The sequence below is a fragment of the Catharus ustulatus genome, chromosome 2 (assembly GCF_009819885.2).
Source record: "Catharus ustulatus isolate bCatUst1 chromosome 2, bCatUst1.pri.v2, whole genome shotgun sequence".
NCBI classification, from domain to species: domain Eukaryota; kingdom Metazoa; phylum Chordata; class Aves; order Passeriformes; family Turdidae; genus Catharus; species Catharus ustulatus.
Window position 1 is genome coordinate 39,735,014 of NC_046222.1, and position 15,513 is coordinate 39,750,526.

At 37.7% G+C, this 15,513-nt stretch overlaps 1 protein-coding gene across 5 annotated transcripts in view; it reads left to right on the forward strand.

Moving 5' to 3' along the window:
* The window catches only part of DEUP1 (deuterosome assembly protein 1), a 47,084-nt gene that overhangs the window by 16,458 nt on the left and 15,113 nt on the right, over window positions 1-15,513 (forward strand). For 3 of the 5 annotated variants that reach the window (XM_042779034.1, XM_033053249.1, XM_033053251.1), the window contains 6 exons: window positions 2,448-2,660; window positions 7,143-7,297; window positions 7,843-7,948; window positions 9,541-9,738; window positions 10,745-10,831; window positions 13,339-13,532. In XM_042779034.1, the coding sequence (XP_042634968.1) occupies window positions 2,448-2,660; window positions 7,143-7,297; window positions 7,843-7,948; window positions 9,541-9,738; window positions 10,745-10,831; window positions 13,339-13,532 (953 nt within the window). The remainder of the gene's footprint in view (window positions 1-2,447; window positions 2,661-7,142; window positions 7,298-7,842; window positions 7,949-9,540; window positions 9,739-10,744; window positions 10,832-13,338; window positions 13,533-15,513) is intronic. The other 2 variants (XM_042779035.1, XM_033053250.1) reach the window with 2 other exon arrangements.

Genomic DNA, 15,513 nt, shown 5'->3' on the forward strand with positions numbered 1-15,513 from the left:
CCTCAAGACAGCTTGAAAATTAAGAAAGGAGAAGCCACTTATGTTGCTCACTGGTAATTCCCTTTTCCACTGTTTCTAAGCTCATTGGATCTTAAGCTAGTGAAATGCTTTCTTAACAATTCCTATGAGACTCTTTATACATATCCAGAGTTTCCAAGGGTGACAGTTATGTTTTGGGCTTGGCTGCTGAGAGCATTATATTCCAGCAATAGTAGTAATTTCACGATTATAAGCCACACTATTTTGACTAAAATTTTGGTCCGAACCCAAAGTGCGGCTTATAATCAGGTGCAGCGTATATACGGACAAGGAACAAAAAGTTGCTTTTTTAGTTTGGAGGACAGGTGTCTGCTGAGAAAGGCAGGAGCCTCTCTTTGAAATGGTGAATGTAAACCCCCTCCCTCCAAATTACTATAATTTTGAAATCAAGGGGCTTTCAGGCAAAAATATGGGAATTAGGAATAACAGTTATTTTCTAGGGAAAATAAAATAGAAATACAGTACTACAAAGAAACAAACTCCAAACCTTGACAAAGTCAGAGTGCAACCTGACACCCCATCAGGCAGGGTGTTGGTAGCAGTCCCATTAAATGGTGGCTGCATCCTCCTGCAGTGACAGATGTGGTTCAGTTGAAGCAGTGCTCCTGTAGAAGGTGCAGTTTCCCTCCGGAGGTCCAGTGGTGATGTGTAGAAATCCGGTTTTCCTCTGGAGTCCAGTGGAGAAAGGGGCTCCCTTAGTGTCCCAAAACCTCTGTTTTTATCTTGGTAAGAAATGTTGGGCTCTTCCCCCTGGTTGGAGCAACTTCCAATGGGATGAAGTAATTTTATCAGTCCCACAGTGGGACTCAATGGCCATTAGCAGAAAATGACTCGCTGGAGGAAGGATGGGTTGTGAAAAGATAAAGAACAATGCCCTGCCTGGTTTCAATGGATGGCCCGTTAGCAGAATATCTGCCATTGAGATAAGGATCACTGCCCCCACCCCAACAGATGGTGATAGAATAGATACCTTTTATCACACTCTGTATTGTAACGTGTGGCTTATAATCAGGTACGGCTTATGTATGGACAAAGAATGAAAAGTTGCTGGCACCCGGAGATGCGGCTTTATACTCAGTGCGGCTTGTAATCGTGAAATTACTGTATCTCAGGGTGATCATTCACATTTTTCTGTTGAAGCTTTCATTGCCATCAGTGAACTGGCTTGGAAGAAAATTTCCTTCACAATTTTAACATAACACCAACTGTTTTTTGAAATACAAGTCTGAGGAACTGTTACCCTTATCTGTTTCAAAAGTGTTAATTATTCCTGCATCTTTGCCTCAAATTCATCTTTTGTGAGATCTTTGATTTACAGTTGAGGTCTTGCACTGTATTTTTCACAGGATGCATTGACACTTTGGTATATCAAAGTCCATAACTTGGATGTCAAAGGGACCTTAATTTTTTACCTATAGAAATAAAACTTAACCTGCAGAGTTTTTTTGCTTCTATTTGATATGCAGCCAGTGGTCCATTCTACTTAGGTCCTCAGCCAACACAGATTATGGGGACAATAACATAAAAAACTGTCTAAAGTATGACTTTTTGCAGTCCTTGTAAATGAAATATGATATTTGTAACCCTATTTATTTTTACTTTATATTTTCTTGCCCAACTTGATCTCTGCACATGATATACGATTTCCAGGTCATATTTTGTTGTCATTTTTCAAGTAATTCTCCGTCTTCTGAAAGATTAGCGCTGCTTGTTAATCTCCCAGTAGTGGGATCCATGTGGATAATTTTTTAAACAGGAAAAACAGTTGCCATGGCAATTACGCTTCTTGACAATGCCTGTGGATTCAGAAATACTGGCAACACCAATTTTCTGAAGTTTTGTGTTTAGGATTTTAATTGGTGCAAGAAGCTGCATGGGGTATAGGACTGTGCCAAATGTATGAATGATTCTTCCCCAAGTTTAAGGATAATGATTTCAAAGAAGTACAGTTCCTGTAGTACCTGAGCTGTTTGTACATGACCTATGTAATGGTAACTCTCTAGTCAAAGGTTAATATCTATCCTGAGGCACACACACACAGAGCTCCCACTGAGTTCAATGAATCAAAGTGGAACATTTCTCTCAAATTATTTCTCACAGGTAACTGCTTTGAGTAGGTCATCATAATCACCTTTTTCACATTTGAGGCTCATTAACATTAACTACTAGGAAAATACACAGCACAGGAGAAAAAAATCCTTGAAAAACTACTGTGTCCTTGAAGGGTCTTGAAACATTTCGTTTTTTTACTGAGGGCAAGTGAGTCAAACTGTTTGAATTGTGCCATCTATTCTAAGCAAATCCAGGTGAAGATGGGAATAGCCTTATGATTTCAGAAGTAATGATTTGGTCCTAGTGATTTACATACAATTATTGAGTTTAATTTAAAATATTTTCTTATTTTACAGAAGCAGACCCAGAATTATCAACTCCAAATATGCAATAAGAAACAAAACCAGGAAGAGCTAATTACCTATACCCAGCCCAAAATTGAAAACGATGATTTGATTATTGAAAAGATAAAGACAATTGTGAATGAAATAGCAAGAAACAAGAATAAGCTGGTAGAAGAAAATAGGAAACTCCATGAGGATCTAAAAATGTACCAAAATCAGTGTCAGGTAGTCATAATTTTTTATGATGACTGTGCAATTGATGTTGGAAAATCAAGATGAGATTTTCATACATAGATGAACATTAGGTGTATTCTGTGCATGAACACAGAATAATCTTGGAACAGTATGGGTTGGATTTTTTTAGTAAAACAGAAATAAGTTTGATTTGTAGCAGTATATGTTTTCTCTTGTCTGTGTATCATTCTATAACTCCTATATCCATAGCATGTACATGAACTTTCCCTATATTGGTTCCTTGTATATAAAAATTTCTGAGAAATCTCTTTATGTGATTTACACCTTCTTGTTCATTGTGTAACATAGCTAGTAAATAAGTATATACAAATATGTATGTATACTTTGTTAGTTTTGAAAGGGGATTATGCAGTACATTTTAAAAATATTTAAGTGTCTGGTTATGTAGAGAACCATCAGGTTTTATCTTAGTTCACTGTTTTTCAGCATAGCACTGATCTATGAAGACAACCATTTGCTCCTCTTCTTTTGGTCATGATATATAAGTTCTGATAAGATTGAGATAATACCAGATCTTTACAACCTTTTTTACTATCTGTGTTTGAAACATATCAGGAATGAAATTCCTGTTGATACTTTTTTCTGGTGACATATACCAGTTATGCTTTTGCTTATTTATTTAAGCATTTATAGGTTCAGTAATATATTGAATGGCCTCTTGTAACTTCAAGTCTTTTTGGAGAAAGATTTGTTTCTGTTTATAGACAGTCTTGCAGAGTGCTAACAACATATGCAATATACTTTATAGGAAATAGCATATATGTGGCAGAGGTTAATTTCAGATTGTGTTGTCAGGTGTTGTCAGAAGAGCCAAGTTCATACCTGCCATTTGCACATTAGTTCACTGAGTCTTTTGCCTGTATACAAGTTATCAGTGTGCAAGCAAAGCTTCTGTTCTGTTTTATGGCCTGTTAAAAAGGCTGCCATCAAAAGCAGTGGGACTAGAATAGGTAGTGGAACAAATCATGGCACTCACACCACATGGATACAGGCTGTATGACAGAGAGATTGTGCTGTAGCCTTGAAGAAAATCTTCAAGCAGGAAGAATTTTGCAATCATATTTTCGAGAGAAAATGGAGCTGTAGGAAGCTTGAAGACACTTTAAGTAGAAGTGGAGCTAGATGTACATAACAGTGTCTTCTAAAGGGCAGAAAGTTGCAGAATAACTGTGTTGGTGGTGTGGAATGCTGCTATGTTAGTTAGAAAAGCTGCATTTGGAAATACTGCGTAAGGGGGAAACACTGATGTCAACATATGGTGAAATGGGGTAGCTCAGGGAAAATTTTTTTTTTCGGAATGTCTGTATGAGAAAGAAGAAAGTACAGGACCTGTTGTCAACTAGAAAAAGTAAGCAGGTTTATGTGAAGGAGAATTAGGTGGAGGATGGCAATAATTGGACATGATATGGCTAAAGGAAGAAGGAGTAGATGGGAATCTCGATGTGGAAAACTCTGATGGCAACGAAAGTGAGAATTGTTGTGCCTCATATATTCCTTTATGACTGGGATAATTTCATGCATGCTCCTAATTGTTTCACTTATACTATTAATTAGCAAATAATAAAGTGAAATGTATGGAAGAGCAGTTTGTTGACTTTACAGAATATGCAAAGTTTAAAGGATCTATATGTAGACTGCAGTCTGTTTCTCTACCCTGTGAATTATCTGACAAACTTATCTGCAGCCATACCATGAGTGGTAACATGAAAACATTACACAGGGCACCTGGTTCTTGAAAAGTCAGCATTAGGTCTGCTACTAGACATTAATTTATGTAAAAATATACCATATGATTGATTTTAAAGGTTGAACAGACTATTGGGTTTGTGTTGGGAAGGTTTTGGTAATGGCGGCACTCCAGGGATGGCCTCTGTGAGAAGGTGCTGGAAGCTTCCCCCATGTCTGACTGACAGAGCCAATGCCAGCCAGTTCCATGATGGGCAAGGCTGAGCCCAACAGCAGTGATGGTGGCACCTTGGGGGTTAATGTATTTAAGAGGAGGGGAAAAAGAACCCTGTGCAGTGGGGACAGAAGAGTGAGAATGTGTCACAGTAACAGCCCTGCAGACCCAAGGTCAGTGCAGAAGGAGGGCAGGAGGTGCTCCAGGCACTGAGCTGAGATTCCCCTGCAGCCCCTGCTGCAGCCCATGGTGGGGCAGCTGTGCCCCTGCAGCCCATGGGGGTCCATGGAGGAGCAGAGATCCACCTGCAGCTCCTGGAGGATCCCAGCCAGAGCAGGGGGATGTGCTGGAGCAAGCTCATGACAAGAACTGTGGCTCTGCGGGGAGAGGAGCCCACACTGGTGCAGGTTTGCTGGCAGAACTTGTGACCTCACTGGGGACCCACACTGGAGCCCCACACTGGAGCAGCCTTTTCCTGAAGGACTATGCCCCATGAAGGGAGTTGGGCCTGGGGAGAGGGGAGGCATGAGGATAAGGTGTTATGAGATTTAGTTCTTATTTTTCCTAAACCTGCTCCAATTTGATTAGCAAGAAATTAGTTTCTCTGAATTGAGTTTGTTCTGTCCTTGGCAGTAACTGGTGAGTGATCTCTCCCTGCCCTTATCTCAAGAAACAAAGAGCATTTCTCTGGTTTCTCTGCCCTGTCCAGCTGGGAAAGGCAGTGACGTGTGGCTGTGGTGGGTACCTGTCATCCAATCAGGGTCAACTCACCACAAACACCTTTGAGCAGAATTAGAGCGAGCTGACCAGGAAATATTTGGGACTTTGTTTTGATTGGCAAGCTAGTAGAAGCATAACTTTTTACAGACGGAAAGAAATGATTTAATGATTTTTTCAACTTGAAACAGACTCTTTGTATGAGATATTTTCTAAACAAATCCCAAAGTTTTCTGGTTAAAATTAATTTTCATTTTAACCAGATGCAGTAGATATTTTCTAAAATAATAAGTGATGCATATCTAATTTTTTTAACTGATAAGTGAAACTGTGAAACTCTCGACCTGAAGTTCTGTTTCAATTATTATTGCAGCTGCTGCTCTCACTGCTGTTGTTCCTGCTACTAATTTTAATTCACAAAAAAATACAATTTATGTAAATATGTGTGATAACTGCAGTCTATCACAGAAAATATGACCTCTGCCACACAATTGTGCAGAATTCATTTCCCTTATCCACCCCAAAATGAAATCAGAAGGTAACCATCTCCCAAATTCATATGTTATAAAACAATTGTGGCTATTTCTTGAATGTTGGAGTCATGAAAATGAGAATAAGCAAGTCTTACCAATAATTTTAACAATTCATTAAGCTTTATTTCACTTGAATATACCCATAATTGCATTTTTGGTGTTTAAAAAAGTTCTCTTGGCCTTAGTGTAACAAAGGCTAAGATAAATGAGTCCGTATATGCAGCCCCACCCCAAAAAACCACAAAAAATGCAAAAGCACTTCGTATCTGTCTTCAGCAACCCTTTCAGCCAGAGGAAGACCACAGGCTTCTTGGAAGGAGGGTCATTCTCATAGGAGGCTCTAAGGGAAATAAACCTTTGAAGTTCTTCCTTGCAGTGCAGTTTCTGGCGTCCAGTTCTCTTTTGAAATGTTAAAGGCTTTATTTTTGCTCTTAAAGATGGACAGTATATTCAAATAAAATGAAGATACTATGAAAAATTGTGAATGTTTTTAGTGTAATAGTTTGAACAGTAAAGGATCAATATCCTTGGAATTTTTAATTTTTTTTTTTTAATCCGAAACATGGTTTTGGCTCTAAGGTGAGAAGCAATACATATTCTCTGCATATTACTATTGCAAGCACTGATTACTATTGTTACTTTTGTTATTTGTGAGTTATATTTCCAATTTCTTATATTTAGTATGTTTCCAGTAAATTTTTGTGAAATTCTGGGAGTTTTTTTAATTCATGTTTTATCATGCCAAATGTAGTATGTCTTCAGGTTGTCTAACACACTGTAAATCAGAAATTAAGGATAAAACAGAATAAGATTTGTCAAGTCCCTAAGAAAAATATTTTTTGATTGTTTGAAAATTTTTTTATGTTCTTTTAAATAAGCAATTAACTCCATGCAGATCTGATTTGTGCAGCCTTGTAGTTTCCAAAGTTTATAAATTTGGATATGCTGTTAGGAAAATATAAAATGGAAGCCACTTATGGCACCAATTCTGGCATGTGAAACATGTTCCAGGATGCAGAACCTGCTAAAACAAGCAAGCTATATATTTTAGATGCATTTAGTACAATAAAGAACTTCTGAATTATGTTTCCTATAATAATTTCAGAGGCAGATGCATTGGAACATTATAAGGGCTAAAGAATATTCAGAATCTGATTTTTAGACAAGAGGAACTGACATGGAAGCAATGTTTTTCAGAAACTAAATCTTGTATGTACAGGTATTGAATATGATGTGTTAAAAAACAGCATTTTAAGCTGTCTAATTTTATTTCACTGTTTGTACATTTGCTTGTTTCTTCAGAACATGGAGGCAGACGTCTCAGAAATGAGAAATGAGCTGCAGTCAAGGGATGGTCTCTGGAGAAGGATACAACTGGAATGCCAAAAGTTGTATACGGAATTATTGAAAATCAAAGAGTATAAAAATATTCAGGAAATTCCAATAAAGTATGGATGGTGAAGACATATTTAAATTAACAAGTACTTCTGAGCCAGTAACTTTTTTCTTAGTTTTAAATTAAGTCTGTTTGAAAAGACACTCTGGATTCAAATGTCAGCTTCTGAATTTTAGACTGGATATTTTCATTGACAATTATATCAGGCAATTTCAGGCAATAGATGCAGGCTCTGTTAAAAGGCTTTAATGATACCTAAACTTTTACAAATCAACGCATTTCAGATATTGCTACCTATATCTTGACAGTCTTTCATTTTCTCAGCATTAAAACACTTTGGAAACAATGCAATTAAGGTTCTCCCTAACCTCCTTCGAATAAAATTGTCATGGTTTTATGGCTTATCTAATCTGCTGTAGCCATTTCAAATTATGTGAAATACCAGTCTGTAAGAGCTTTATTGTCCTTAATTCCTAGACATCTCCCAAAGTCCAGCCTGGTTTAGGCCAAATGTTGGTTATGTTTGGGAGTGTTTTTTAGATACTGCAAGGTAGAGAGTATTGAATGTTCTGGTTGTTTCATGTTTTGTTTATTTCTTATTTAAAGGCATCAGTCATCTTGTGTGCAGCTTACTGAGCAACTAGAAAATAAAAACACTGAGTTACTGCTGTTTGCAGAAAGTCGAGAACACCAAGAAGAAGAGCTGAACAAGGTATTTAATATCATTTCCAGATCTTAATTGCAGTACAGGATTTTTAGGAGAGAGTACTGACCTAGGGTATGTGCATATACTGTAGAGAGCAGGAGGATGCATTGTAGGTTCCGGAGACCATGAAGTTTTTTATATGAAAAAAAATTTTGTATATGGTTGCATTTAGTTGTGTAGCTGTAAAATCGACATTCTGATTCTGTGCCTGCCTACTCCATTGAATTAATGGAAGAGACCATGCCTACGCCTTACTGTGATTCAGATAATACCATACAACTAAGAAAGCCTCCAAAGCTCTGATTAATTATTAGGCTGTAGAGCTAAGCTGTAATTTGTAGGTGGTCTCAGAGGTAGGATATGCAAACAGATCAACTGATAAAAGTCACTGTGGCAGGTACTCACACAAAACTAAGCTTATCAGGTATCTGCTTCACAGTCTAAGGCAGAGCTCTCTCGTTGGGACTATGCATCACATTGCATTCACATTTCCAAAGTGCTGTGAGGAAGCAGCATGACATGGCACTGTGGAACAGGGTGTGGCTTGGCGGGCTGAAATGCTTTGGAAGTAGAGGATGCTCAGAACTCGTCTTTACGAGCATGTTGTGGTTTTGCCAAGTAGCAATGTGAGCAGAAATCACAAAACTATTAGGGTTGGAACCACCTAAAGCAGGTTACAGGAATGCTTGCCAAGTGGGTTTTGAATGTCTCTGGATGCATCTGACGTGGGTTCATCAGTTTTGGCATGGCAGTCATGATCTACCTCTTAGGTTTTATTCATCTGCATCTATTTGTTTACAATTCTAATATTTCTGTGCTGTTTGCATAAATAAAAACGAAATGCAATCTGTTACTCGTGTATAGTACGCAAAAATCGTTTCAGTGGTTTCAAAGGTTGTTATGCTGGTTTTTGTTGTTTTGTTTCTTACACAATAAAAAATCTGTCAGTACTAAATTGTTGGATATAGTAGAAAGATGAGGAAAACAATTTTTTTGTTTTGTCTTGATACTTTGGAGAACACTACACAGGAGGTATTACAGAAAGTTTGACCTTAAAATTTTACATGTAATGGCAGGAACAATTCTCATAAAGTGATTTGCCATACATACCCTTTATTTCTAACATAGTTTCTTATTAAAGAGCCTCTAGATTGATTTATTTATATTGCTTCTAAGTTAATTTAAACTTCATCAAACTTGTTTTCAACCTATCTTAAGTGCAGTATAAATAAACCATACTTAAATTTATTGAATGGATATTTCCTTGGATATTCTTTATCACATATTCCAGTCCTATACATGATTTTTTATTACTTTCTTTTAAAAGGTCTATTGAAGTGTATTGTACTTTGTTAATTTCTGATATTAAATAGGCAAATGAAAGTACAAGAGAAGTGTTGAAAAAAAGATGTATAAATAAAGAACGCTCTTTGCACTGACTTCCAAAGATATTTTATTTTACAATCTCAGAATCTCTGATTCAGTTAGAAGAGTTGGTGTCTTGGAAGCAACAGCAGAAAAAGTTGCTGATAAGTAGCAAGTGATGCAATCATATTTACTGCACAGCATTTTTCCTTTTTGAAATGTATTTGCTACAGATAAGAAACCATGTTTATCGAGAGGAGCAGTCCCATTGCTCTGAGCAGGAAAGAATGAAGACAGAAATCTCTGACCTGACAGAGGAGCTTCATCAGAAGGAGATCACTATAGCAACTATCATGGAGAAAGCTAGTCTTCTGGAAAGACAGTTAAAAATGGAGTTAGAGACAAAACACAAATTGTTAACAAAACAACAGGTATGCAAGTAGGCAAAAGCAGCCCACATCATCTTACTCCACACTATTGATAATGACATTCATTATCTGTGGAAAAAAGACATCACATTTCTTGCTGTAATTTTTATCAGTGGTGCTGTAATATCTGTGAAGTATTACAGAAGCAGCCAAATTGATACTGGAACAAGAAATCACCAGTAAATGTCAACTGTACATCTAAATTGAAATTCATTCTGACCATTACATCTATTTTCTGCATTCTCATTTTAATGTGCAAAAGATCTTGAAAACTTCCAGTTTGTGGTTATTACATGTGCTTTAAGTTTCTTATTTTTCAGTGTTTTCTAAAGCTTTTTGAAGAATGTTACAAATCTGCATGGAAAATTCTAGTAATTTTATGGCTGGAAATTGTAAGATACCAGTGGGGAATTTTGTGACAAATTTTTGTTTTGAAAACAAATTTTTCATCTTCGTTACTTGGTTTGTAAAACAAAAGAACCATCCTATTTAGAGGTTTCTGGGTATCTCTGTGTTTTCTGAGAGGGTTACTACACATGGAAAACTGTGATTGAAGTAATACTTTACTTTTGACAATAGCAAAGTTAGTGTTTGTGGAAAATGAGAGATATCTCCTGCTGTGTAGTGCTCTTTACCAGATATTTCCATATCACTGAAAGAGTAGATAAAATTTCTAGATGTCATGAATAGGATTTCATCAAGTTTCAGTGACCTATAAAATCTATCCCTCTTTCTATGTAGCAACTGTATGGGAACTTCTTGTTTTCCTAAGTTTCCTATTTACCTTCTTTCAAAAAGGTAAATAAATTCAGAAGCATTGCATTTGTGTATCTTTTATAGATGGCTTAATACTTCTTCCTACTTTGGTATTGCTGTATTTAAAAATATTATAGTAAATTTTGTAATTTTTAATGTACATTTTGTAAAATTAAGCTTAAATATATCTATACTCAGTGTTATTCCATTGAGAGTAATATTGTTGTTAACTAAGAACTTAATATTTTCCTAGCTCTTGGAATTCCGTTACCAAGTTATCAAATCTGAAAACACACATCTAAAAGAAATGGTGGAAAACCAGGAGTGTGAAAGTCGCATGGTAATTTTTTTAAATCTATGAAGCATGTAGAATAGTTACTTCTATTTATTGTAAATGTAGGTTAAGATCAGGGTAGATTTAGAGATTTCTGGCTTGCATAGATTAAATAAATAAAAATAAGGTGTGCAACATAATCAAAACCAAGTGGTATTCACACACAGCCTGAAGATGAGTATAGCTAAGAGTGATTTTTACCTTAATTGTATTAAACTACAAATAAACTAAATTTTTGAGTAACTGTCTAGACACTTGACAACTTCTGGAAGCATATTTTTGTAAGTGATACCACTTATTTAAGTTTAAACAATCATAATTTTCACAGACAAAAATACGTCCCTTTTTTAATATCTTACCCCTTTGTTCACATGGTGTTTAAATAGCAGTGTAAAAAACTGACACATTTTGCTCCCACCCAGCTTATTTTCAGAGTTTAGTATTTATATATCCAAACAGCGGAGCTTTACAATTTAATTGATAAAAAATGTGCTGTAAGATAATGTAGAACTATGGTTTATGAAGGTAGAATAAATAGCATATGTGCTGTTTTCCACAAAAAGCTTCAAATATCCCCTGCTTACAGAACATATGCAGTTACTGTATCTATCACTATAAAAACCCCACTGGAATGTTGTTTGGAAATACTGATGTACATACATTCTGGGCAGATTTGTAGCCTTTTAATTGTCATGAAAGAGCATCATGTTTATCCACACCCTTAAAACAGCATAGATGTCCATCAGTGATGTCTTTTCTACACACCACAATCTACTCTTGTGGATATCTGTATGTGTATATATGATCCATTATTGTGGAAGCATAGATGGATGTGTGTGTGCATGTCTAACTCTTCTCTGCAGTGACACATCTTGAAGATAGAGAAGAGCTGTCTGACAAGGGTCCTTAGAGACATCGCATGCTTGTTATATTTTAACAGTAAAATCCAGTTACTACATATACCAAGGTCAATATATGTTTCAGTAGATTTGTGAACTTAAAAATTCTTTCCTGCTTTACTAATGTATTGTGAGGATCTAAACATTAGAGATTGTGACATATTTGATATTAAGATTCCAGGGATTGGAGAGATTTTTATGGACGTGTTTGTGCTGTACAGTGGAGCACAACAGACCTCTGAGACCAGTGCCAGCCTAAGTCAGTGTCATGGTGTAATGCATCATCAGGCAGGGTTACTTTCAGGGTTTAGATGCCAAAAGCAATGTAGCTGGGCCAGCTCAGTTTTGGGGTTCATGCCATTATAACTTTACTGCTGATTCTAGAGCTATTAGTGGTAGGATGACTTAGCACTCTCCTTCTCCCTTGTTCTGCCACTCCTCCCACTTGTGAGACGTAGCTGAGCCCCTGCTCCCCCATAGTTGCACAAAATATTACATTTTATTATGCCTTCTGGCATTTCCATGCCAGAAACTTCTGGCATTTCCATGCCCCTAAAACTAAGCAAGGCAAGGTCCACAGGAAGAGATGGCATCAAATCAGTGCAAGAATAGACAAGCTTTAAAATTCAGGAGCACAGTTGTGCCAGCAGTGTACTAAGAACCAAATCTGTAATGAGTTACTGAGTTCCAAGAGAATAAGGTAAATCCAGGAATATATGAAAGCACAACTTAATGAAATGTAAGGGCTTTTCGTTTTTTGTGTGTAATCTGATAAACCTTTTGAGAATTTCCTGGTGATGACAGTATATGGTTATTGCAAATATATTACACAACGCAGTGCAGCACTCTGCAGAGAGACAGCTCCAAAATAGCTGTCTCAGGTGTGCAGCATAGGCTTTGTGGATTAAGTGATAGGAGGAAAAAAGGAACAGAGTATCCTGGCTAGACAACTTCCAGAGCTAATCTGCATCTTCCCTTCTTGATATCCTAGCAGATGGGGTCTTTAGCCCCTGATCACAGTGCACCTGTGGCTTGCACTTTCAGTATTTTGCCTTGCATACCATGTGGGCTAACCCAGCTGAGAAGCAGGGTTTAGTGACAGGGAGAGAGAGCACTGTGCTGATGTGGCTTTACTCTCTGCTTCTGAAACTGAAGGTGACTGTCTCAACACACATATTAAACTGTGCCTGTACACATACTCTGTATCTGGTATAGTAATGAACTCCTATTATTTTGCTTGTTATTTTTGGAGGAATTGTTACTGGAGGGAGCAATACAGTCTGCAGCTATAGCTGTTATGGTTGCTTTTATATCATCAGTTTTACAAAGCAAGCAATAAATTTACAACAATAATATTCTGAATGCATGTTTGCTGAGAAATTTTAATTTGTTCTATTGTGTTGTAGAGGCTGTTATCCCTTCTTTTCCATTTATCTACTGTGATTTTTTTTCTGGAGGCAATTCTCTTGGTTTGCCCTAAATGTTGCATGATTATATATGGTAGCTAGGTCTTTTCTTTAGCATAGAACATTGTTTTGTGTTTGCTTGTTAAAAATATACCCATTTACTGTGGAAAAAATAACTACTTAATGATGGTATTATCTCTTTTCACAGTGCATAGATTTATGTAACAAAGAACATGGAAATTTCACAGCTTCTCTTCACAAAATGAAACATGAGAATTTAGGACTACAAAATAGCCTTGTTAAACTACAAAATGACACAGAAACATCGATACTGGGTTGCATGGATACATATAGAGAAGCAGAGCACAGCTACCAAGCCCATTCAAAGATGAAAGAAGAGAGGTAATGTTTAGATCATACACATTTATGAAACTTCTTGTAAGTGTTTTAGAAGGTCTGACTGGGTCAAACTGTCGTGTTTTTTGCTGATTCTGTTCATTCAGAACTCCCACCAATATAAATATCAGACCAGGTTAGTATATTTTTAAGGAGTTCTTACATTTTTCTGGATGGCTAATGGAAATTGGCAATAAATGAAATCCCAGAAATGTTTGATATTTGTTTTAGTATTTAGCACATGAAACTTTAAAAACCTTTTATGTGCTGATCAAGCTATTCTTAGTTCCAGGTTTTGCAAAATAGAGCAGACTGTGTTTTTACTACCAAATAAAAACAAGACAAGGAAAGGATAGGAAAATCAACATGAGAGGTAAATTTCTCGATAGGAGGTTCTCTTAATAAGCAATTTGAACTATGGGCCCTGCTGAAAAGCTTTGTGTCCTCCAGTTTAATTTGTTGGAAGTTTCATTAAATGTATTTTAATGCCTTGTCTGGTTCTTGGGTGACCTGATTTTTAAAAGAAACATAATTTCAGATGCCCTGAGTAAGTAATTCCTACAATAAACTCCTTGTTAGGGAAAAATAATGAGATTTGAGAATAGTCAGACTCACAGAAAGAATTGTAGTGATGACTTTCTTCTTATATCCCTGTACTCAGTCAGCCATTGAATTGCCTTCAAATGTATTATAATCATGACATTGCAATTAAAATTTTTTAAAAGCCAAAACAAAAAACAACAAACTTCCTGCTACATGGTATTTCACAGTACAGGAAGATAAAAATTAATAGGAAGCTAAATACCTTGATTGTTTATAATAAAGAACTGACAGGATAGCACTAACATGAAACAGTTCTGTGAAGTAAACTTAGAGTAGCTGGAGCCAAAATTGAACATGTTAAGATTTCAAACTCATACATTTAGGTTTTGGCAAAATTTAAATTATTTTCTTTCTGCTAAAAAGAGTGGCATCCCATTATATGTAGGTCTGTTTTTGCATAAAATTTCTTTTTGAAGAGTGCTGTTTTGTGTTGGAGATAGTATTCGTGTGCATATAAAATTAAATAGATATATTATATGTATGTGTATGTATATGTAGTAAATTCACGAATACAAGCCGCACTGAGTATAAGCCGCATCTCTGGGTGTTGGCAAATATTTCGGTTTTTGTCCATAAATAAGCCGCACCTGAATATAAGCCGCTCTGTCGTTCGCAGCGAGGACCCGCATGCAACAAAGTTGCCAAATACTAACAGAACTGCGGCATGGCGGGGGGTTTACTGGCTCAACTAAGGCTGTGCAGGCTCGGTCCGCTCGGGGCTGCTGACGGGGCCAGGTGGCCCAGCCCGGCGCTGCCGCTCGGGGCTGGCCACCGCCTCTGGGTTCGCTCGCCCCGGCCCCGCTCCCGCCGCGGCGCCAGCCGGGCACGGAGAGAGCACCCCGCTCACGCCGCGGCACTGGCCGGGCACGGAGCACCCCCTGCTCCCGCCACGGCGGGGGAGGGCGGGGGCAGAGCGCCCCCACCCCCGTCCTCCCCGGGCCGCGGCAATGGCGGCGCACGGCCCCCCCGTCTCTCCCCTGGGCTGCGGCAGAGGAGGGAAGAAGAGAGCTCTCCCGCCTCTCTCCCCGCCCTCCGTGCTGCCTGCAGGGAGCCCGGCAACACAGTAACACTGTAACAATCACGAAATGCCGGCTTTTACTGGCCGGTGCTTGGCTCGGTGCCCTGGCGGGCACGTCTGGGGTTGTAAATGTCAGAAAATTATTCACATATTAGCCGCCCCCAACTATTAGCCGCACTTCCAGGTTTCCACCAAAATTTTTGTCAAATTGCTGCGGCTTGTATTCGTGAAATTACTGTATATATATATATACACACACATGCATACACCTGTCTTTGGTAGTGGCAGGTATGCCTGATTTCCTATGAAGTTTCAAATTATGTTGAAGATGTTGCTGAAACAAATACTTGTAAACTGAGATACAGA